Raw genomic sequence first — 23,346 nt, 5'->3', positions numbered from 1 at the left:
GGGGAGAAGGGCTGGGTGTTCCTGTTAGTGTGGGGATCAGGGCACAAGGTCTGGTCTGGGAGCAGGGCAGAGGGGCTGCTGGCAGGGCAGAGGGCTGCTTGGGTTGTGCCCGTTGCCAGGCACTGGAACCCGCAGCTGGAACACGGGCCGTGACATCCCACGGCTCTGACATCAGAGCTGCAGGGCCAGCTGTGCCGGGGGGTGAGAACACCTTAAGGGGCTGCAGCTTCACGGGCAATGTGGGGGGATTTTTACGTGAGCCCTCGAGATGAATTAGACACACTTCTGTGCTGAAATATAGAAGCGAATGGCTGAACTATAGGACTGACTGAAGAGAGCGTTGGGCGCAGTCCTGCCGCCATCACGGGTTCTTCAAGGAGTCTCAGAGCTGCGTCACGAGCAGATCCCTTGTGCCCCCTTGCCCCAGTGCCCATCCCTGAGCGGTTGGGTGGCGGGGCCTCAGCCCGGCCGTGGGTCCATCCCCCAGCCCAGCTCTGCTGCCCGAAGGTTGTCCCTGAGCGCTCCCAGCCCAGGGCGGTTGCAGGACTAAGCTGGGGCTGTTTCTGCTTCTCACCCCCAAGGGAAACCCCACTCCCTCGCAGGGAGTCCTGCTCTTTCTGGCACCCTGCTGCCAGCCAGCTCTCGTGCTTTGAGCCCAGAGGGCAACTGAGCGCCACGCAGCCCTTCGCTCCCCTCTTCCCCGCAGGGCTGGGAAGGAGAAAATCAATCAAAAAGCACAAGAATGGAGAGAAGGACAGTGAGGGGTGACTCACCCATTATGGTCATGGACAATAGACGAATCCGTTATGGGAAGAAAAAAAAAAGCGTCACTTTAATTCAAACACTAACAAAACCAGCACATAACAGACAGAGTGGGACAGTGAGGAGCGTTACCGCAGTGCAAAAACACCTCCCTCCAGCTCTCCCTTTTTCCCGGGCCCAGTTTTTTTCCTGATATCTCTGTGTCCTCGTCCCGCTGTCACAGCAGGAGGAAGGCAATGGGCATTTTCAGTCAGTCTGCTGCTCTTTCCTACTGGGGTGGGAAGCATTGCTCTGCTCCACGAGGCATCCCTCTCACGGGAGACAGTCCTCCATGAACTCTCTGTGCCATGAATCCTCCCCACAGGACACGTTCCTCTTGAGGTGCTCTGGTGTGGGTCACCCCCTCGTGCTGCTGTCCTCCGTCTCTGCTGGCATTTTCCTACTGGATGTTCCCCCTCCCTCCCCGCTTGCCCCAGCTCCCCCAGCACCTCTCGCCCTGGGATGTGGCCGCAGTGACTCCCAATGGTCGATGGTTCTTGGGGTGGGGGGAGGAAAGGCCAGCGAGTGCATTCACGGCAGAGGTGGAGGGGGGAGCACTCCAGCTGATCCCAGCCCCGGGGTCCACAGGGAAGGGGAGCAAAAGGTGCTCCCAATGGCAGCACCTTCCTGCTGCTCTCGGAGGGGAGGAAAACCCAGCTGGCCCTGGGGCAGGGCTCACAGGCTGGCAAGCAGCAGGTGGCAGGAGTGCGTGGTTGTCCCTGCCTTGAAGGGTGGGTCAGCACCTTCTCTCATCCTCCGAGGTGCTTCTGGCCCCGAGCATCTCTCACAGCCCTGTCTCGTCCTCAGCACGGCTCTGGACACATCTTGGCGCCTTCAAGCTGAGGCTATAGGACCTTGCTGGGGTGCTTGCTGCCGGCCACGCTTCCCCCCACTCTGGCAGCCTGTCCCACATCACTGTTTTGATGTGCTTCCCTGCCAGCATCCCCTGCTCATGGTACTGACAAGACTATCAGCAGCACTTTGCCAAGCCAGGGAAGGCTTTTTCACCCAGCAGTGTTTAACCACAAAACAGAGACAGAGTGTGTGCCTTAAATGTCAGGGGCTGGAGGAGGCAGTTTCGGTTCTGCTCCTCCTCCCATCTCCCCTGTTGGTGAACAGGGACAGGGGGTCTCAGGACCCCAGGCTGCTGGGATGGCCACGGGGCTGAGACCTCACTGGGATGCCCAGCACTCACACAGCACTGTCCCCATGACCAGTTTCCCAGGGCCACCCTCTGTCCTGCTGGGTCCCCATGTGACAGCACTAGTGGGATCACCCTGGTGAGGGCTGGAGCCTCCCAGCCTCCGGTGTCCCCAGCCACTTCTGACCCCAGATCCTCTTCCCACTTCACAGGCTCCAGTTTCCTGGGGCACAGGGCTGTGGCAGTACATGGGTGGGCTCCCCTCTCATCTCCTGTGGCTGCTTGGAGAAGTGGCGGGGAGAGTGGGAGCACATGTGCAAGCAGCCTCCCACGCTGCCCCACAGGGTGACCTCCACTGGTGCTTGGTGCCTGCAGCTCAGCGTGGGAGACAGGGCAAGCTTCTGCACCCTCTGGCTCATCCCGGCAAGGAGGTAAGGGCTGCACTGACCCCTTGCCCAGGAGGGAATGGTCTGGCCATGCTGGTGGGGGGCTCCAGGTGTGGGGCAGAGTGCTGGGACCACATGGCTCAGCTGCTCTCTCACCGAGTGGGAGGCAATGGGGTGTCCATCCTCTGCGGGAGAGAATAACGTGCATTATGGGAAAGCCCAGAACTTGGAAGGCAGGAGGGAGAGGCAATGCCATCTCCTCTTCGGCAGGCTTGGGAGCATGGCTTTGCATGGATTTGAATGCTCAGGATGGCCATCCCTGCTGTAGGCTTTGCCAGGGCCAAGCATGCAGAGCTTCTGTCCCATGGGGAAGGGGTCTCTCTCTTCAGAGATCCCCACAGACAAGCAGGGAGGTTGCAGATCCCATTCAAGGGCTGATTCTGCACACCCAGGACAGTGCTGCAGAGTGGAGCCATGGCACAGCCCTGCTCGGGGCTGTCTCATGCTGCCTTTCCGCTAAGGCCAATGGAGTTTTAAAGCTAATGAGGGTAAAAAAGTCATGATTATGGCAGAAAGGAGCATCCTGCATGACAGGGCTCCAGCACTAACCCTCACTGCATTTGAAGCCCTTGTGGCAGTAAAAACAGCCGGTGGGATTTCCCTGCTGTGGGGAGTACCTGTAGGGCAGCCGGGGGCCGGGAGCTCGTTGCAAAGAGACAGGAGGTGAAACCTGCAGGGGTGGTGGGAAGAGCAGCTGAAGCTTAAACAGCCAGATGGGTTATGTAGCACCCAGCAAACCTCTGCAGCAGCCCGGGCCTCCCTGAGACACCACAGCTTCATCCCCCCTCCCATGGCTGCAGGGAGCAGCCATGGCTGCAGCTCTCCTCTGTCCCTGCCTTGCTATAACTCTCTACAAGGGGGTTCGACCCCTTCTCCTTGCAGCCATTCTGTCCCCTGGTGCTCCTGTCTGACCTGGCCAGCCACTGTTCCACGTCCCCTGTAACTCTCTGCTCGGTGCTCTCTTAGATGCTGCTGCTCTCAGGGCTGGACAGGTGAAGTAACATTGCTGGGACCTGCCCACGGCCTACGCAATGCCCCAGGACACAGACAGCAGGATGAGCAGTCCCATGTGGGCTCTGCTCTCATTTCCTGCTTCCGAAGAAGCAGGAGCTGGTGGAGAGGAAAGCCCTCCCAGCCGAGGGCAGCCGAGGGCAGCCAGGCTCTGGCAGTGCCATGCAAGCCACCCTCTGCCAGCCCTGCCTGCCCGGGAGACAGCAGGCAGCTGCTCAAGTGCTGCCCAGGGCTGTCAGGGTCTTGGCCAGCTGGGCAAAGCCAGTGGCTCCTGTGGGGATCCAGCAGCCACAGGCAAGACCCACTCTGCCAGGGCATGCAAGGGATGCTGACAGCATGGCAGGAACTGCCAGTGGGGCAGCAATGGGCTGTGGGCAGCCTCCGGGCACTGCGGCTGCCTGTGGAAGGGGCTGGGGCACCTTCAACCCCGAGGGCTCCTCACAAAACTATCACGGAGCCCAGAGATGCCTGCACACTGTGGCCTGGACATCACTCTGCAGGGAGACACAGGCAGACAGGCCAGAGGGCTGGGGATAGTGGTGGCCCTGCCAGGGCACTGCTCTCCAGACAGCCCCATGGCACCAGCAGGGGCTGAGCCTTGGAGGGAGACATAGCCGGGTGGGGGGCTCCCCGCAGCCTGTATTATGCAGGCACAGGTGTATTATGGACTGCCTGCCCCTGGCTTAGCAGTGGGTATGACTGAGCTGGGCAGGGAGAGAACCAGCCTGCAGGAGAGAACCAGCCCGGGCAGCCCCTCAGAGCCCCCAGCCCCCACCTCTGCCTTCAGCCAGCACTTCCCCTCTGCAGCCACCTCCCAGGGCTGCTTCCCTGCAAGGGCAGGATGAGATGATGCCACCTGCCACCACAAGGGGCGTTCTCATGATGCCCATCCTTACTCACCTTTCTGCCTCCATCATGCTCTATCCCACGGGACCGTCCTATGCATTGGTCTAGTCCCAGCTGCTCTGCCCCGCAGTCGTGTATTGGCAGCGCCAAGCCCCGTCCCGTGCCGGCGAGCTCTAGTCCCTGGTGCTGCCAATGGCCAGCACGGCCTTCACACTGCCCCATTTCCAGCGGGGGTCCCTGACGGCACTGCCCGGGGTCCAGCAGAAGAGGGTGAAGGAGCTGCAGGTGGAGGATTTCCTGGGGTGCACAGCAAGTGTGGAGCTGCACCTCAGCCCCTGCCTGGTGCAGGCCATCCGGAGGAGCCTGCACACCCGCTTCGCCTTCCTTCGAGTCTACCTTGGGGACCAGGACAGGCAGGTGTGTAAAGTACCGTCCTACGGGGAAAAGGTAACACTAGGGGAGCTGGGGACCCCTGTCCACCCTGCCCAAACACGCAGGGTACATGGCAGTCACCAATATAAGCAACCATCCTTTGCACTTCCACAGCTCTTGTTACCCAAAGCAACTAAAAAGCCCCTGAAGATGTTACTGCAGAGCAGGACCAGCCAGCCCTGAGCAGCTCCTGGCCTCCTCATGGCTGGACTGGTACCATTTCTCGAGGCCAGGCTGGCCCTGCTCCTTCAGTGGATTAGGTCAGTGACCAGGGAGGGCCAGAGCAGGTGAACTGCTCTGCTGCATGGCCTCAGTCACCTCTGCTTATGCGGGAGGGTAAAAGGAAGCTGCAGGTCCCAGCGAGTCTGGTGGGTTTACTGGGGGCAAACACCATGGCTCAGCATGGCTGCTGGTGCGGCTGGGAAGGAGCCAGCCTGCCTAAACGGCAGGGCAAGCAGGTGAGAGCAGACAGCAGACAGCATGCCCCAGTCTGATGTGGGACATCTCTTCACTCTGTTCAGGTGTCTGCCAAGGTGCTCCAGGAATAATCCTTCTTCGCCCATGGCCGGGGCTGGGTCTCCTGCTGCCCCCACATGACCTCCCAACTCTACCAGCTCCTGTGCCAGCAGCTGGCCATCAGGGACGTCTGCATGGTGTGGAGCCTGAGGACATGGGGACGTGACACCCCCGAGGCTTGGCAGGAGCCTCCCCCAGCACCTCACAGGGACCGCTAGTGTAGGAACTGGGCTCCCTCCCTCGGGGCAGGGCATGGCCAAGGAGCCGCGGGCTCCTGGCATGGAGCCATGCTGCGAACCCCTGCCAGGCGGCACCTCAGCACAGCCCGGGTCCCCCTGCCTCGCCTCCCCTCCCTGGCCCTGCGGAGATGCTGGTTTCTCAGCAGCCACATTCCTCTGAGGGTGTTTATGGCTTTTCTGTCTCCCCGCTGTCCCAAGCTAAAATCTCCCCTTTTAAGGGAGCCGCAGGACCACGGGTTGCTGGAGCCTTGCCTGCTGTGGGCTGCTCCCTTGCAATGTATTGCCTTGTTTACTGGGAAAGCAGCTTTGTCTCTCTTTAACTTCACAATTTACTGATCAAGTCAAGCTGTGGCTCACTCCCAGCCCCATCCATGCACACCTCGTAGAGAATAAGATCTATTTTCACCAGCAAGTGATTCACCTGCCTGGCACAGGCTCACCTTTCCCTTAGCAGTCAACTCCTCCCCAGCTCCATTCTCGCCCCCCAGCTCCCTGACTCACCTCCAGACCTCTAATAGATGGGAGAAACCTGAGCAGGAAGGGCAGGAGGAACAAGTCATGTTACATTTTCTCCTGATGATGGATGCACTTTGATGCTGGTTCCCCTGGGGACTTTTGGCAGGAGCTGAACTCTTGTGTCGTGGAGAGAAGAGGCATCATTCCTACCTGGGCTTGTGACCCGGATCTCCAGGGGACACCTCCCAGGGACCTGGGAATTGCGGTCAGGGCAAGGGCTGTTGACACAAGACAGTGCCATCAGCCTGCGCTGGAGGCACAAGGGAGGCAAGGATGCTGCAGCGGCCGAGGCAGACCCTCCAGGTATCTGGCAGGGCTTATTCTTAGGACTTCCTACCAGTAGTGGAGACTCCACCGACTTCAGTGTCACCTCTATCCCCTCTCACCTTCTGGCCAGGGGCAGGCATGCTTGGCCAGAAGCAAAAAAATCATTATGTGTAGCTGGCTTGCCTGTGTTGTTTTAATTGGAATAAAATGTGTGCCCCGCTGAGTGGCACGGCTTGTGCTGAAGGGCCGGGATGAGTCAGGCTCCATGCTGGTGCTGATGATATCACTGCTTTTCCAACCCCCTCCCAGCAAGGCAGGACAGAGGCCACAGCAGCAGTAGCCTGGGTGCGTGTCACTCTGTGCAGGCAGCACCCACAAGCACCATCCCTGCAGCAGGGACTCGAGCCCCAGGGAGCCCTGGGGAACTCGGGGTGCTCCAGGGGACTCCTGTGCCCAGAAACAGTCTCCACGCCTCACAGTAGTGACCGGTGCCAGTCAACACAGACATGTCACATAGCTGAGACCTGAGCTGATTCTCCGGCCCTGCCTCCTCACCTCCCTGCTGGCTGGCAGGGCAGGGCAGGGCAGGGCAGGAGGTCAGCAGTAAATGGCTGCTGCTGCCCGGAGGCTGTGCCAGAACACACAGAGTTGTGAGCAAGCCAGAGCCAGCAGGTACCCAGCAGAGATTTGCTCTTGCAGCTCCTCAGAGCCCATGGGACCCTCCTCTTGCTCCACCAGCTTGGCCCCTCCCAGTCCTCCAGGCCCAGGCCACTGTGGTGGCAACCCATGCTCAGGTGGAAACGAACATGCAGGACTGAAGGTGCTTTTTGAATATGGTTAAACATTCAAGTGGACAAAGTTCATCCCTCGTCACCACCATGTGAGCTGAAGCCAGCAGCTACAGGCAAGTGCACAGGGTGCGGGTACCCGATCCCCAGCATAAAGTAGTTTTTGGCAGCAGGATATCCCAGGAGGCTTGGGGGGGGACAGGAAAGCAACAGTAGTCAAAAACAGAGCTGGGACACAAACAATATCCAGTTATCTTCAGTCATCCAGACAGTGAGAGAAACACACTGAGAACGGGGCAGGCGGGACACACCACAGACACTGGAAACTCCCTTTCAGGCAGAGAAAAGGGCTGAGGGGATACCGCCCCGTCCCGGCTTGGCAGTGACCAGCCCGCGGGCAGAGCTGGCGCTGGGCACGGCGAGGCACTGACTCACCCTGCTGAGATACAGGAAGGAGGCAGGCGGCCAAGTCCGCTTCTCTGCCAAGGAGCAGCCCTGATGTGCAGAGCTGAACGTGGGAGAAAACACCCCAGAGTGGGGTCTGCTGGGGGATGAGGGTCTCAGAAAGCCAGGGGTGAGCTGGGGAGGAAGCCCACAACCCATCCATGCAGTGTGCTGTCGTCTCTCCTACGTGATCGTGTGAGCTGGGAATTTAGAGAAGAGGAAAAAAAAAAACCCAAACCAACAAAAAAGCAGAGATGAATGGTAACGTGCTCCCTGCTCAGGCAGAGACCCCTGCAGCCGGACACTGCGGGGCACACAGCTCTGCCTGGGGCAGCTGTGGATGGCGGGGGGGGACTCCCTCTGCAGGGACCCTCCTTGGGGACCAGGGACCCAGCATGGGGACTCTCTATGGGTCGTGGAAACGCAGCGACCCTGCGTGAGGACCGAGTACGGGGCATGGGGACCCTGCTCTGCACGGGGACCCTCTGCAAGTGCCACCCCTGGGGACCGGAGACGCCCCGTCCCCCCCGCCCGAGGACCAGAGAGCCCCCCTCCTTCCAGGTCCCCGCGCCTATTATCCCCGCCGCAGCCCCCAGCCGCGTCAAGGGCCGGACCCCCGGCAGGGTAGCAGCCGGCCGGCGCCGCCGCGATGCCGCGGGGATGGGCGCTGGCACCGCCCCGCGCAGCGCCGAGCACCGCCCCGCAGCGCGCAGCATGGGCGAGCGGCGGGCGGCGGCGGGGAGCGGGGGGGCGGCCGCCCTGCGCTGAGCCCCGCCGCCCCGGCCCGGCCCGGCCCCATCCCGAGCCGGTCGCAGCAGCCGCCCGCCGCATGTCGGGGCCCGGGGCGCAGAGCCGCAGCCGGCGGCTGCCCGGTAAGTGCTTGGCGGGAGGGGAGCGGGGGCACCGGCACCGGGCGGGCGGGCAGGCAGGGCTCGGGCTGCCCGCGTCCCCCCCGCAACACCCACCCCACGCCCCTTGCAAAGCAGCCGTGGCACCCCCCCACACCCCCCCCTGCTTTTCTCCCACCCGGAGCTCCCGCTGCACCGACACCGCTCCCGGGCTGCTTCGGGCAGGGGCTGCCCGGGGAGCTCCGTGCCTGGGACGGGGATGTTCGGGGCGGGGGGGGGCACCTGCGTGGGAAGTGCCAGATTTCGGGGACCTGTTGGGCCACGGGCTTGTTGCGGAGCGGCATGGGCACCCCTGGGAGCCCCGAGACCCCCCGGAGGAGCGGACTCCCCCGCACCCGCGCGGTTTCGGGGAAGAGGAGCCTGAGCGAGCGGCAGCCGGGGTGACAAGGGGCTCGCAGGGGGACCCTGCCCCGGATCCCTGCCCCGGGCTTGCCCCGCTGTTCCTCGGGCACCGCGCTGCCCTCCTGGGCTTTCTTGTCCTCACGCTTCTTTCTGTGTGAATCAAAGCAGGGCCCCGTAAATAGCAGGGTCTTATGACAGCCTCTGCCGGGGAAGGAGCTCTGGGCGGCAGGGATATTTTTAGGCCTGAGACACAGGGGATTTGGAGATCGCACAGAGGAGCACAGGCGATGAAACCGCGGCACAGACAGGGGTTACAAGGTGCCATGTCCTCCCTCTCTAGTTCCCCCCCTGCCTCGTTGCTTTTCCCGGCAAGGGGCTCTGCCAAAACCACTGCCTCCCTCGCACTCGCCGGGTGCGTTTCCTCTCACCGGGGATAGTTATTTTCTGCTGTGCTGCAACACGAGGTCAAACGTGCTGATTGAGGAAAGACCGTGCAGGGAATTAACGCTCAGGCAGCCGGTGTGTCCAGGCATCCCATCTCCACACAGCCTGGCCCTGCACGATTCTCTGGAGCATTCCCAGCTCTCCACACCAGCTGCTTCTCCAAAGGCCAAGGGAGCCAAAAGCCTTTGGAATTTACCCTTGTCCCACAGTGGTTTTGCTGGGGCAGGGTTATAGGGAAAGGCTTGTGATCGTGGCAGAGCCTCCTGGAAGATTTCATGGCAGCCAAGGAGCTGCATCTTCCCCCCACCTTGTCTCCTTGCAGCACTGCACGGCGCAGTCCAAGCTGGGCAGCAGTGGGGAGCCCCGGGCTGCTCTGGAGGTGCAGGGTCAGGGGGTTGGGCTCTGGGAAAGTGCAGCAAGATGAGCAAAACATGGCTGGGCCAGGCTCCCCAGTTCTTTCATTCACCAGGGACCTGTCCCACAGCTGGAGCGACCCTTGACTTAAACTCTGCTCAGCACCCCGTCACCCCCTGTCCCTTTCCACGAGTCAAGTTATTTTTCAGGACTTTCTTTAAATCCCTCAAAATCTCTGAAAGGTATTGCAGAGCCATGGCCTCAAGAAGAGGCCATCCCCATCCTCTCTTGGCCTTGTGCCTACACCAACAAGCCTTCTCCCACTCCCAGATACACCCCTTCTATTCGCTGGCACTGAGGGGGGACTGTACTGGAATCCTGTGGGCCAAGGAGGAATGAAAAACACATCCCACTCCCAGCAGAAGCACAGCCAGATAATTGAACTGTGCTCTGCTCCCAGCCCGGACTCTGGGTGGGAGAACACCCTTAGCTTGGTGCTCCCAGCACCCTCACGTCCTGTCTGGCCCTCACCCTGCGCTAACTGCACCCCAGGACTTGCTTCTCTCCCAGCCCACTTGGATGAGGGTGTGGATGGGAGAGCTCGCAGCGGTTTGCTTCGTGGCCAGCCCTCCCACACCTTTCCCCACCACAGTGGTGGCCATGAGCCCACGCCAGGCAAGGGCTGGCCCCTCAGTGGCCCTGGCAGGGCAGAGGGACCAGTGGGGCCAGTGTCCTTGCCCACAGCCCACCCTGTGGGCAGCTGCCCAGCAGCAGGCGAGAAAGAAATCCCTGCCTGCACCTCCTGGGGCGCATCCTGCCCTGCCCTGCCCACCCAACCTCTGCACCGGCATTTGGCCCTGGTTCCTCTCCGAGCCGTGCTGGCTAATAAGCTGTGAGGGCCGGAAGGATTTGAAGGCAGCGGGGTGCTCGGTGCCATCGCAGCCGCGCTGGGCGGTTCAGCCAGCGGGGAGAGCCTGGCTCTGAATGCTGATCAGCCTCTGGCCCCTTGGCTGAGTGGGCTGTAGTAATAACCATGACAATAGTAATAAAAGCCAGGCCACCAGCAGGTACCGACAGATCCCCCACGGTGCACAGGGGCTGCATTGTGTGTGCGAACGTGTCCTGCGGTGGGAACATGCCAGCCGGATGAGACAATCCCCATGGCTGACAGCCGGGGAGTGTGACCGGCCGTCACACGGGGAAGGGCCGCGGCAGGGAATGCCGCTCTCCTTTATTTCCCCTGCAAGGGTTGCTGAGGAGCGGCTACACTAGCAGGGCTGTTCACTCCCCTCAGGCCCGGAAGAGCCCCGGGAGGAGGGAAGGCTCCATCCCCGACTCTCACCGCGGTCACGGGTCAGGCAGGGCCAAGCACAGCCCAGCTGCCGTCTCCCGCTGCCGGCATTCCTTACATAATGGGATCTCAGTGCTCGTGCCCAACTCCCCGGCGAGAGCTCAAAAACAAGTTCATAAACAGGTCCTGCTAATTTCTCCCACAAGAGAAATCCTGGCACCCACAGGAATGCTGCCACCAGCACCCGTCCTGACTCTCCCCAAGCACCCTTATCCTGAGTATCAGTCACGTGCTGGGGAGAGATGGGCAGTGAGAACATTAATGGCACACATCAGCCACGCTCAGGGCACTCGGGACAGTGCCCGCTACCATTTTGGTTTATTTTGTATTTGCACTGCAGGAGGACTTAAGAGACTCTTCTCATTATCTCCACACTGGGTCCCTTTGGCAAGATGCGGCATGAAGAGCCATCTGGGCGCTGGCACAGCCTCTGCCCTGAGCCCTGGCTGCCTCTGGCTGGAGCCCAATCGCCTCTCCTTGGTGTGCTGAGCTGCGGTGGTTTGCTGTGGATTCGGCACAGCTAGGCTGGGGGGCAGAGCTCTGCCTGGGACAGACAGGACAAGGGGGGCTCCAGCTGCTGGAGGGAGACAGCTCCATAACTAGTGCCCGGGTCACCCCCTCCTTGTCCCTGGCTCTATCCTCCCCTGCAGATAGCCCGGGGGAGGCAGGAGGTTTTTGCCTTACCCCAGCGGCACCAGGCTGCAGCTGCCAGTCAGCCTTGTGAGGAAAGCCAGGTGCTGCACAGCACACTCAGCCTCTGCACCAGAGCAGGCACTCAGTGCTGAGGGCAGACAGACACACCGGGGCAAAGGTCCCTTCAAGGCAGCCAGCATCACCACCCTGGGCATCGCAAGAAGCAGCACGGAGCAGCAGCAGAGGAGCAGAGCCTTTTCCAGAAAGTGCGTGGTGACTGGCCCTGAGTCATGGCACATCCCCCCGCTGTGCTGCAGGCACAGCCCGGCCTCCCGGGGCAGGCGGCTGCGGATGATGGGGTTTAGCTGAAGGATGCCCCAGAAACAGGGTGTTGAGGAGCCCAGAAAGTGCTCTCAGGAAGATATGTCGTTGATCTCCAGGACGTCTCCCCAGGCCCACCACCTCTCTCCTGTTTGGGTCCTCTGCTGCTCCATACTGCTGCCAGCCAGCCCCCCTGCTGTCCTTGCCCCTGCTCCTGACAGACAGGGTGGGGATGCTGCTCGCTGTTTCCTCCTCCCCAGCCTGGAGGAGTGGAGGGTTTGGGCCTTGCTCAGGCAGAGCAGAGGATGTTTGTTTGGTTTCCTTGGTTACTGCACTGCCTGCTCCAGTAATCACATTTTCCTTATGGCGGCTGGGCCAAGAGCAGCAGAGAGGAAATCTGGAATGGCTGTGGTCAAACACCAGCCTGGGAACAGCCAGGGCCACCAGCCACGGCCCCTTTGTGCCATTTGGGCCCTTGCTGTTGTGGTACATAACTCAAAAGGGAGGTACCAGGCCCAGGGATAAAGCAACAAGCTCCTTCAGCAACAGCCCAAGGCCTCTCGTGAGAGCCAAGGCCACAGGCACTGGCGTTGAACTGCGAGAGGAATTACAGGAATGAAAATGTTTGTGCAGGCAGAAGCCAAGCTGGCTGTGCAAGTGGGGGATGTGAATGGGGGAGCCTGTGAGCGTGGGTGCGGCTGTATTTATAGCGACAGTGGCAGCAGGGGTGCACGCTTGCAGGGGTGACAGTGTTGCTGATGCCTTTTACTCCTGACGCGTCCCTCAGCCCAAAAAGCCTGGAGCACTAACACCAGTTCTTGTCTCTGGGAGTTTCCCCTGTTTGTTAGCGTTCACAGACAACCCTCTGTTTTATAGCAAGGAAACTGAAACTTGAACGTGTGCAAACCATGGCTGATCTCATAACAACACCCTTTCCCCCCTTGGTAATTCACTTTAGCAGTTGTGAATGCAGCATATGATCTCCCCGCTCCCGACTGCCCTGCCTTGTGGAAGTGAGATCTGAGGCTCCAGCACAGCAAGTGCTGGTGACGCTGCTGTTCTGATGGGTAACATCTATTCGTGGTGACTAAATCAATGTGCGTTGGTAAAGCAGAGCAGAAGGGAATCACCTACCCTCCAGCACAGCCATACTGTGTGAGCTGGGACAGGCAGAAGGGACAGCCCTGCTTGGCCTGACCCTCCTCACCTTTCTCCCCAGCCGACATGGAGCAGGCGCAGCGGAGCCTGGATGCAGAGCAGATGCAGCAGCAGCAGCTGAAACTACGGGACCGGCAGAAGTTCTTTGAGGAGGTTTTCCAGCATGATGTGGATTTCTTCTTCCCTATGTCTCACCTGCAAATAGAGCATCGGAGACGTAAGTGCTTCAGGCACCAGTACACGGCTGGGGGTGTTTCAGGGAATGATGACACAGGCATTAGAGATCAGTAGGACATCCCCAGTCTAAAGATGGCTGGGGACACGCATGTCCTACACTGAGACAGGACCACACATGCTGCGTGTGGGTGCGCTGTGGATTACTCACACCACTTAACTGAAGTCACTGCACATGGGTACCCAGGCTGGCGCCCTGCATAGCTATTGGCTTCAGACACGCTCCTCCAGACAGCAGTTTGGGGCAGGCTCAAGGACTGCAGGGAGACAGCAGAGGCTTCCAGAGGGGTGTTTTAAGGAAACATGATTTTGCTGGGGCCTCTTACCATCAAGTAGAATTCAATTCCCCACAGCAAGGCTCTTGAGGTCCTGCCTGCACAGGGCTCATGGTGCCCGTTGCCTGGCACTAGCACTCACCTTTTTGCTGGCCTCTGTCTCTGCAGCTCCCTTAGGCAGCATTTCCTCCATGGAGGTGAACGTGGACATGCTGGAGCAGATGGACATGATGGACCTGTCAGACCAGGACACCGTGGACGTGTTTCTGGGCTGTGGGACAGAGGAGAGCAGCATTGCTGGGCCCCTGCCAGGTACATGCAGTCCCGAGCCTTTTGCAGGCCAGGCTGGGAGCCCTTCCTGCCCCCAGTACCCACATGGTCTCGTTCCTCAGCCCTGGCCACCCTGTTTGCAGATCCACACACACTCATATGAAGAGAAGACGCTTGGTGCTGGGGTCTGTGAGGTGGGAGGGAGCTTGCCCTGGGCTGGTCCACATCAGTATCCACCTCTGCAGCCCAGAGGTACAGACCCCTGTAAATACCTTATGCTGCAGGAGACAGGAGAGCCCAGGCACTTTCCAGAGTCTGTGGGGCAAATTCTCTTGTCCTGAAAGCTCCTCTGCAGCAGCCAGTGTCTTGTCATGACTTCCCAGGTCCCCACCACGCTGCAGAGCTCACTGTGCCAAGCAGGAAGGCTGCAGGACCCCTCCACCTCCCAGCCAGACCCCAGGGAGCTGGGCTTGGATCCCTCAGGAAAAGCCCAGGGTGTCAGCACCTTCCTCCTCACACACACATGCTGTAGTGATTCACCAAAACCAGGCCAAATGTCTCCTTGCCTGCTGCAGCCAACGGCCTCACAGCATGGCTCCAAGCTGTGTTTCATACAAGACAGAAAAGGCTCCACTGACAGGAACAGGGAAGGGATGTGCAGCACTGCCCAGAGCCAAGCTGGGGGTGTGAGGTGGGGAGTAGCCAGGAAAGCACAGTCTGCTGAGGAATAAGACATGTGTGTTTGAAGGGGCTATCCGTGAAGCTTAGGGAGCAATAAATCTCCAGAAGCTGTTTTCTTTCTCTTACCACTCTCTCCTCCAGGGGCAGGTGCCAGCCAGTGCCCAGAGGAAATCACCCTGCAAGTGCCCAGTGCAGCTGAGAGCAAGTCACGCATTTCCTCCACGTCCTCTGTCTCCACGGATCTGAATAGCCTGGACACCAGCGAGGAGGGGGCCGAGACCCCTGTGGTGCAGTCGGATGAGGAGGACCTGCAGGAGGACAGTCCCAAAGTGCAGGTGGCAAGAAGCTAGCAGCCAGCTCTGCCCTGCTCCCAGCCTCCTCCGTATGGACCTGCCAGCCCTGAGGAAAGAAAGCTGCTGGCGTTCAGTAAACCCCGTCCTGGACTGCTGCCCTGCGTGAGGGGAGAAATGGTTTTCCCCTCCTCTTCCTCCGTAGGTTCTCCTGGCAGCCAAAGGAGAAGGAAAGGGGTATTGTAGGTTCCCAGAATTAACTCTTCAGGCTTTGCTGCTAACAGTCCCTGCTTCATTCCCCCAAAATGCTCAGCATCCCACAACCTCACCATTCCCAGAAAGGCATCCCTTGGGATTCCAGCTCCCCTTGTTCTTCTGACAAAGGTCCTGTCCAGACAAGCATTTAACAGTGGCATACAGAGAAATAACACTCTGATCTAATCAAGCAGTGGGTGTGTGTGTTATTGGGAGAAAACAGCACTGGGGGTGAGGGTTAGGAGGGGATTGCAGGAGGGAGAGCAGTGTAAACCCAGCGTGCTAAGGGTGCCATGGCGGAGAAAATGACGTCTCCTGAAGCACAGCCCAGCTCCAGCACAGGGATAATTCCTGTGCCCAGGGCAGGAGCAGACAGCACAGACCTTGGCAGAGAAGGGTGGCTCTTAGTGGAGCAGGTCACCATATTGAGCAGCTTGGGTGCTGCCTCCAGGAGGGAGAGAGCCAGCAGCCATGGTACAGACACCACTGACCTGAGCAGGGCTGCTGATGACCTGTAACTACCCACCATGAGTACGTGGGGGATTTCCCATGCTAATCGGCTGTGTGGGGAACATCAGCACATGCAGCACCAGCAGTGGTTGCTCCCCCAGCACAGCATGATGGCAGCAGCCCTGGTTGGAGGCTGCTTTAGAGAAGCAAAGGAAGAACAATTGAAATGAAGCCACTTTGCAGCCCGCTGTGCTTGCTCCCTGCAGGACAGGTCAAGGGGAGTCAGGCACAAAGCTGGCCAGAGGCCCATTGCCACTATCAGTGGCTGCAGGCCAGGAAAGTGCTGTCCCTGCTCGGCCTGTGTCAGCACAACCACAGTCACCCCCACGAGGACAGGAGCCTGGAAGATAAGCAACAGGAGCGAGGGAACACTCCTCATCCTGGCTGCTTCCCAGGGATGTTCAGACCTTACTGCACTCCCTCCTGTGACAGCCAACCCTTCACGTGACCGGCTGGAGCCCCCCAGTCATCCAGGAACGGTGGCCAGAGCGGGAGGCATTGGAAGTGCTGTCAGATTGCCACCCTCACTGCTGCCTTGCTGTGGCTGCAGTTCGCTTCCTCCCGGGGTGGCCCCAGGCTGGCAGCTGGTGGAAGTTGGGTGCTTCCGGACAGCTCTGCACCCGCAGATAGACGCTGTCCTCCGGAAAGGGACGTCAAAGAGAGAGGGAGAGCAGACAACAGTGGCAAGAGCTGAGGAGAGGAAGTCACGCCAGGGACAGGAACAGTCCTTGCAGCGTCCTCGTGCGCAGTAAAGCCTTGCAGCAAACCACTCAAGCTCAGGCCGCACAACAGCTCCCCGAGCTTTAAAAGCCGGGGGAGGGAGCCTTCGGGGAGCACCCCACAAAACAGACGTCCTCGCTCTGAGGCTGGGCGCAGCCGCTGCCGGGTGCTCTCCACCGGCCAGGCGCAGGCAGGGCCAAGCAGGCGCTTCCCCCTACCCCGGGCCGGGGCAGCCGCCGCCCGGCCCACGCGGGAGGAAAACCCTCGGGCCCCGGGCCGGGCCCCGGGCCGGGCCCTCGCCGTGAGCGGGGAGGCGAGGCCGGGCCGCGGCTGCGGCGCCGCGTCTCCATGGCGACCCCGGAAGCGGCCGCCATTGGCCGGGTGACCGGAAGCGGAAGTGGGCGGCAGGACGATGGCGGCGGCGGCGGGGGCCTTGTTTCTGCTCCTGGTGGCGGCGGCGGGGCCCGGGCGGGCGGGCGCGGGGCGGGCGCGGCGGGACGCGCTGCGGGAGGAGCTGCTGCTGAGCCCGCTGCCCGCCGGGGACGTGGCCGCCACCTTCCAGTTCCGCACGCGGTGGGACGCGGACCTGCCGCGGGGCGCAGGTAGGGCGGGGCGGGGCCGAGCCGCTATTGGCTGGGGCCCGGCGCAGGGGGCGGAGCTAGTGGCGGAGTGACGGCGCGCCGTGGTGGATTGATTGCGTTGGGGTCATGACGTTACCGCGTTAGGTGTGACGTCAGCGCAGGCGAGTGACGTCAGAGGCGGGGGAGCGGGAGCAGGGCAGAGCGTGGCGGCGGCGTTACCACGAGTGGGTCGGTGCGGTGATGCGAGCGGGCTGCGTGTGACAGGAGGAGCGGGAGCAGCGCCGGGGGATGCCCAGGCCGTGCTGGGCCAGGCCCTGGTGGGATGGCGGGGCAGGCGGGCGGCAGGGGCTAACGCTGCCCGCAGTGTCTCACTACAGGCTCTTCCCGAAGGCGCTGGGGCGGCTGGTGGCGGCGCTGGGCGTGCAGGAGCTCCACCTCGCCCTCACCCAGGGCTTCTGGCGCACCCGGACCTGGGGGCAGCCGCCCCTCCAGGCACCTGCTGGCGCAGAGCTCTGGGTCTGGTTCCAGCCCACTGTCATGGAGTAGGTACCCTGGCCGTGGGTCTGTCCCTCTGGGTCCGTCCCTCTGGGTCCTCTCTGTGGCCACCACTCCTGGGAGCTGTTGCCCTTCTCACACAAGGCAGCCATGGTGTGTGTAGAGGCCTCCTGGGTTGGAAAGTGTCCCCCAGAGTAAAGAGCCCACAACCCCAGGAGCAGCTCAAAGGAAAAGCACAACATAGCCCACTCGGTGCACAGGGCAGGATGTGGTGCTGAGGGCAAACCCTTGTTCAGGAACAAGTCATTCCCTTTTGGGCTCTGTGATGACAAACCCCTCGCTGCATTAATACAATAGGGTTATATCTTTATCTCTCATCCATGACTCACTTCCTCTGACTCCCATCCAATATCTGTCACTGTCTCCCTTGGCTCACAGCCCCTGTTTGAGCTGCAGCAGCTCTGCGTGGACTCACAGAGCTCTCTCCTCCCTACAAGTGGCCCATTCCAGGTCTGCAGGTCGGGTCAGCCTTCAGTGCTGCACCAAGGTGTTGCTTTAGGTCTCGCATCCCCTTCCCCATATACTGCACACCACCTCCCACATGCTCCCTGTTCCCTCAGCCTGCATCCTCACATACCAGCTGCACCCACCACCGGGTCCCTGGCTGTGTGAAGCCCTGCCAGCCCCAGGGCTGCCCCTGCAGTGAATGTCCCCTAGATCTCACACATTAGAATAAAATACCAAGAGAGCTGGAGAGTGCAATGACCAGCAGCCTTTGCATGCCCACTCCTTGCAGCCTCTGAAAGCCAGCGTGGTCATCCCAGTGTATTTATTGAATGTTACCAACTTAATGCTTGTTGTTCTGAGGATTCAAGCTGCTGAGTAATTTCTGTTATCTGTCTCGCACAGTGTTGACAAAGCCTGGAAAGAACTGAGTAACATCCTCTCAGGAATATTCTGTGCTTCTCTCAACTTCATTGACTCAACCAACACAGTCACTCCAACGGCGTCCTTCAAACCCCTGGGCTTAGCCAACGGTGAGCCCGGCCTGCACTTGGCTGCCTGGCTCTGCTCTCTCACTCTTGCCTCTAGCTTTGGTTCCACCGCAGGCAGTCCAGACACAGGTCCTGCAGCAACTCTGGGTTTGAGTGTGTACAGCAGGGTCTGTTACCTCCTCCTGGAAGCATTTCCTCTATCTACAAAAGAGGCTTGGATTTGAACAGAGAAAACCCACAAGCAGTAGCTGACAGATGCTCCCAAGCCCTCATCTGTCTCACCGAGAAGCATTTTATAAAACAGTGAGCACTGGTGGATTTGAGGCACTCATGAAAAAATCTGCTAGAATATACTCTTACCTATACTTTCCAAATCATCCTGAAGAGAGGGATCTATTCCTGATTGAGCTCATGGCATTTCAGGGATATTGAGAGGGTGGTGGGCTGTGGGGTATGCTGCGGGGTGGAACAGGTCTGCTTCTGCTCTCATGCCTGTAGCAGTACCAGCCTGTTGACCCCTCACCTCCCTGCCCAGGGACAGATCACCATCTCCTGCGATATGCTGTCCTGCCCCGGGAGGTCGTCTGCACAGAGAACCTCACACCTTGGAAGAAGCTGCTCCCATGTGGCTCAAAGGTAAGGGTCAGTCCTGCTGCCTCGTTGGGCCACTCCCAAGGGAGCTGGGTCCCCGACAGCAATGCAGGAGCGTGCACTGGGAAGTCTCAGCAGGGTCTTTCTCTCAGTGGGAGCAGAGAACAGGCCTGGGGCAGAGTTTCTCCTTCTCTCCCTACAGGCTGGGCTTGCTGTGCTGCTGAAGGCCGAGCGCTTGTTCCACAGCAGCTACCATTCGCAGGCAGTGCACATCCGCCCCATCTGCAGGGTAAGCACGCGGCTCAGGGCTCCCTTCTGTAACACCTCCATGAGAAAATCCAAAGCCTTCCTGTGACACTGCAGGGTGACACACCAGTTTGCCCAGCTCCCCTGTGGGGGCTTCAGTGTGTCTTAACACAGCTGTCATCCTGCTTCTCTGGTCTCACCTGCGTCCCCAGGGGATTTTTGCAGTCCTGGTGGACTTCCAGTTCTATCCTGGTGTCCTGCCACTCCAGAAGGTGTGATCAGAGCCACTTGTTTCTCTCTTGTCCAGGATGCTTCCTGCCTGGCTGTGTCCTGGGAGCTCAGACAGACCCTCACTGTGGTCTTTGACACCTTTTCCAGTGGCCAAGGAAAGAAAGGTAAGCTCAGCAGCAGTGCACTGTAGTCCTGAAGTGCCCCCCACCTGCAGCACTTCACCTGCCACTGACTTTTCTTCCTGCAGACTGGTCCCTCTTTAAGATGTTCTCTCGCACACTTACTGACGCGTGTCCTCTGGCATCACAGAGCAAAGTCTACGTCGACATCTCCCCTAAGAACAAGGTAACGCTCATGGACCAGAGAACATCCCCTGCTCCCTCAGTTCAGCCACTTTGTGTGGCTCTGAAACATCCTCATCTCCACCCCGTGGCTGGCCAGGTGCTCCAGGAGCTCTCCAGCACTAATGAAGGGAGCTGTTTTCCCTCCCTCCCCTGAGCAGGTCTGTGGGGATGAGTGTGGTGGTGTTGGTAAGGGTGCTGGCAGAAAGCACAGGGCCAGCCAGAGGGGCTTTGCCCAGCACTGCCACTTAATTCAAGGGGTGCTTTTCTTTTTACGGTCCATTTGCTTTCTCAGGAAAAGGAGTTACTGGAAGTGACGCCCACTCCAGCATCTGTATACGAGGCTATTGTCCAGGGAGACAAGAGAACCTATGCTGTCTATGACCTGCTGAGCCCCTCGCTCTTCAATACGTCTCGCAGCCTTAATGTGCAGCTGAAGTGGAAGAGGCCCCAAGACAGCTGTGAGTGACCAGAACTTCACCTGCACCGCTGGTCAGGGCTCCGGGCCTAAAAATCACCTCGCACGGCCCACCACTCCTGTGTCCTTTCCTCTCTTGCAGCGGAACTGCCGACACCCATACTCCACGCTCAGCGCTACGTGAGTGGATACGGGCTGCAGACCGGAGAGATCAGCACTCTCATCTACAACACCCACCCGTACCGGGCCTTCCCCGTGATCCTGCTGGAGACTGTGCCATGGTATCTGCGACTCTATGTGCACACTCTGACTATCATCACAAAGGGGAAGGAAAACAAGCCAAGTGAGTAAACCCTCCTGGCCGCACATGCCACCCGATTCTCTTGGCACAAGCGGCTCATTCCAGAGATGGTTTAGTCTCTCCCTCAGGCCCCAGGGATCACTGGGTAACTGGACTGCAAAATAAAATATTTTAGGATGTTTTCGTAGCCTTCAGTTTAGCGCTCACAGCAGATGAGACTTTATTAACTCTGTTTCATGAGGCACATGGGTGGTGTTTCATAACCCAACAAGGGTCTAAACCAAAGTGAATTGATTTTTGTAGTAAAGGAAGCTTGATTTAAAACTGATGACTGGGTCTTATTTAGCATTTGTACCTTTCCTTATGACCACCTGACTTTCATGGGCTATCACCTCTAAAGACCAGTCAGATTTAGCCTTAATACATGCTTTTTGCTATCTGTGCATCTTCACTTGCCCAGAAAACCTTTCCCAGGAGTGTGGAAGCAAGAGCATCTGCCCTATGGGAGACGTTTAGGCAATGTGAGATTGGACAAGGTCCCCCCGGTGCCACTGATGTGTCTCTTTGGGGTTAGGTTACATCCACTACCAGCCAGCCCAGGACCGGAGACGCCCTCACCTCTTAGAAATGCTGATCCAGCTGCCTGCCAACTCCGTCACCAAGATCACAATCCAGTTTGAGAGGGCCTTACTGAAGTGGACAGAGTACACACCTGACCCCAATCATGGCTTTTACGTCAGGTAATGACATATCTGAGCTCCTCATCCCCTTCTGGGCCTTGCCTAGGAGTTGGTGCCCAAGTCTCTGGGGACAGGACAAACTCTTGCTGTCTCTCTGCTGGCAGGACTGACACTAGCATGTCCTTTGTCTCCTTAGCTCATCTGTGCTTAGCGCCCTGGTGCCCAGCGTCATTGCAATGAAGGACGTGGATGTGGAGCAGAGCCCTCTCTTCACCTCGCTGTGAGTGTGCCTGTGCTGGGGAGCGGGGCCGTGCCGCAGCACCTGGGGGCTACTGGCCGCTGTCATCCTGTCTGGTGAGCACAGAGTGGTGGTCCTGTGCGGGCTGACGCCCCCTTTCCTGTTTCCACTCTCCAGGTTTCCTTCCTCTGATGGCTCCAGCTATTTTGTGCGCCTCTACACAGAGCCGCTGCTGGTGAACTTGCCAACGCCAGACTTCAGCATGCCCTATAATGTCATCTGCCTGACCTGCACCGTGGTGGCAGTGTGCTACGGCTCCTTCTACAACCTGCTGACCAGAACGTTTCACGTAGAAGAACCAACCCGGGGTGGGCTGGCCAAGCGGCTGGCTAACATCATCCGCAAATTCAGGGGGGTGCCCCCGCTCTGAGAGAAACCAGGGCAGCCGGCACTGGCCACAGGGCTCTGGAAGCAGCCTGCTCCATTTTGCTGCATGGATCTCTCTTTGGGATTCAACAAGCTGGGAGACTGTTCCTGTCATTAAAATGGGAAATGGCTCTAAGCCCACTGACTACTGAACTGCGCTGCTGCAGGACTGGGAAAGGTGTAAGACTACTGTTGGGTAGAGGGGTAACTTATGTGCTGGGAACAATGCTGAAAGTAAACTTGAACTGTTTTGTACATTTGTGCTGCTCCTGGTTGGTTTTACTTACTCAACCCCACAGGCAGAGTTGACCCTGTAAGATGCTACCTGAGTCAGCTGGGAGGAGGTGCAGACATGATAAGGGGAGGGGGTGTGATCTGCAGCAAAGAGATGGGTTCATCTTTACCATTTCACCTCCCACAGCTGCCACGTTACACAGCTCCCTTCTGCCACACTTCACCACATTTGATCCAGTTTGCAAGTGAATCGTTGGCCATGGTGTATGTCTGCCCCCTCAGCCACGGAAAGGGTTTTTCTTTCTCAGGAAAAAGTTCTTGCTCCCAGCTTCTCTTGCAGCATTTTGAAACCCTTCCACCTGCTCACCCCTCTGCTGCAGCACAAGATCCTCCTCTGCCTCCTCGGTATCATTTCTGCATGTCTGCCCAATGGCTCCCGTGCACCCCCACCTGAGCTGTGGCCAGCTGGGCTCTGCTGGTGGGTGGCAGCCTCTGTCCTCCCCAAGCCCTGGTCTGGGAATGCAGGAACACTGGCACCACTATGCTCTGTGGTTATTTTCATAAAATACAAGGTACCACCTTGCTGTGGCTCACACAGAGTAGCAAGAGGACACTGGTGGTGGTGCTTGGCCTCTGGCAGGTTTTCAGAGGTATGTTTGCATCTTGGATGTGGCTTTTGTGATAGGAATAGACAACTGCCTAGAAGCAGCTAAACAAAGCACAAGGAAATCAATAGAAGAAATATTACCCAGAATCAAAGCAAAGCACAGCCAAAGGTCCTTTAAAAGCCCCTGCTTGAACAGAAAGACCACAAAACCCCTGCTGCCTTCTGTCCTGCACAGAACAGTCTGTTCCAGTTGGCTTGAGATTACTTTTCCTTTCCCTACCAGAGATGCCCTCTCTGCAGCTCCTTATGGATCCACTCCCCTGGATGGCTGCATGCAGCTGCAGAGCTGCTGAAATATGAAATATGTGAGTTTGGGATGATCCCTCTGTCCCTGCTTGATAATAAGGACGTCACAGGACTGGGAGCTCATGCTTCTTCCAAACACAGGACTGCTGCTACAGCTCTGCCAGACAGGATTCAAGTGCAAACCAGAATTTCTTTATAGAACTACTAAATAAAACCCAAGTGAGCACACAGCTCCTGCAGCAGCACAGGGGCAGGGGGACACAGCCAGGAGTCTCGGGCACAAGGGTCCATGTTGCAGTTTGCAAAAGGATTTGGAGACCTCAAGCTGCTTCAGGTTGGATCCAGGATAAATCCCGCAAACTGCAACCATCAGCACATGCCAGAGCAGCTCAGAGCAGCCAAGATCCCCCCAGACCAGCTCCCTGTGCTCCAGGTGTTAGGCGAGATCCAGCAAAGCCCCCCC

General features: G+C 59.0%; 2 protein-coding genes across 6 annotated transcripts; both read left to right on the top strand.

Annotated features, from left to right (window-relative positions):
* The first annotated feature begins 7,567 nt into the window (after positions 1-7,567).
* On the top strand, positions 7,568-15,153 carry DBNDD2 (dysbindin domain containing 2). Of its 2 annotated transcripts, none has more exons than XM_074920508.1 (4): positions 7,568-7,708; positions 13,020-13,175; positions 13,636-13,779; positions 14,560-15,153. In XM_074920508.1, exons 1-4 carry the CDS (start codon positions 7,702-7,704, stop codon positions 14,766-14,768), a joined length of 516 nt encoding a protein of 171 aa, XP_074776609.1. In that variant the 5' UTR covers positions 7,568-7,701; the 3' UTR covers positions 14,769-15,153. The 2 variants fall into 2 exon arrangements, with proteins under 2 accessions (XP_074776609.1, XP_074776608.1); XM_074920507.1 differs by lacking the exon at positions 7,568-7,708 and adding an exon at positions 8,158-8,319.
* Positions 15,154-16,599: 1,446 nt separating this feature from the next.
* PIGT (phosphatidylinositol glycan anchor biosynthesis class T) lies at positions 16,600-21,993 on the top strand. Of its 4 annotated transcripts, XM_074920412.1 has the most exons (12): positions 16,600-16,795; positions 17,139-17,316; positions 18,179-18,306; positions 18,800-18,900; positions 19,058-19,144; positions 19,409-19,496; positions 19,580-19,677; positions 19,969-20,134; positions 20,234-20,434; positions 20,967-21,132; positions 21,269-21,352; positions 21,488-21,993. In XM_074920412.1, exons 1-12 carry the CDS (start codon positions 16,606-16,608, stop codon positions 21,738-21,740), a joined length of 1,740 nt encoding a protein of 579 aa, XP_074776513.1. In that variant the 5' UTR covers positions 16,600-16,605; the 3' UTR covers positions 21,741-21,993. The 4 variants fall into 4 exon arrangements, with proteins under 4 accessions (XP_074776513.1, XP_074776514.1, XP_074776516.1 ...); XM_074920413.1 differs by lacking the exon at positions 18,179-18,306 and having other exon boundaries at positions 17,139-17,276; XM_074920415.1 differs by lacking the exon at positions 20,234-20,434.
* Positions 21,994-23,346: the final 1,353 nt, after the last annotated feature.

This window comes from Athene noctua, chromosome 16, assembly GCF_965140245.1.
Source record: "Athene noctua chromosome 16, bAthNoc1.hap1.1, whole genome shotgun sequence".
Classification (NCBI taxonomy): domain Eukaryota; kingdom Metazoa; phylum Chordata; class Aves; order Strigiformes; family Strigidae; genus Athene; species Athene noctua.
Note: the sequence above shows the minus strand (reverse complement) of the source record. Positions and strands in the feature narration are given on the sequence as shown.

What these genes read in the sequence shown, in the direction of transcription:
- DBNDD2 (XM_074920507.1), top strand. Translation starts at nt 8,277, where the DNA reads ATGTCGGGGCCCGGGGCGCAGAGCCGCAGCCGGCGGCTGCCCG. An exon ending in CCGCAGCCGGCGGCTGCCCG is followed by an intron (nt 8,320 to 13,019) that starts GTAAGTGCTTGG and finishes CTTTCTCCCCAG; the next exon opens with CCGACATGGAGCAGGCGCAG. An exon ending in GCAAATAGAGCATCGGAGAC is followed by an intron (nt 13,176 to 13,635) that starts GTAAGTGCTTCA and finishes CTGTCTCTGCAG; the next exon opens with CTCCCTTAGGCAGCATTTCC.
- PIGT (XM_074920412.1), top strand. Translation starts at nt 16,606, where the DNA reads ATGGCGGCGGCGGCGGGGGCCTTGTTTCTGCTCCTGGTGGCGGCGGCG. An exon ending in TTCCAGCCCACTGTCATGGA is followed by an intron (nt 17,317 to 18,178) that starts GTAGGTACCCTG and finishes TGTCTCGCACAG; the next exon opens with TGTTGACAAAGCCTGGAAAG. An exon ending in AGCCCTCTCTTCACCTCGCT is followed by an intron (nt 21,353 to 21,487) that starts GTGAGTGTGCCT and finishes TCCACTCTCCAG; the next exon opens with GTTTCCTTCCTCTGATGGCT.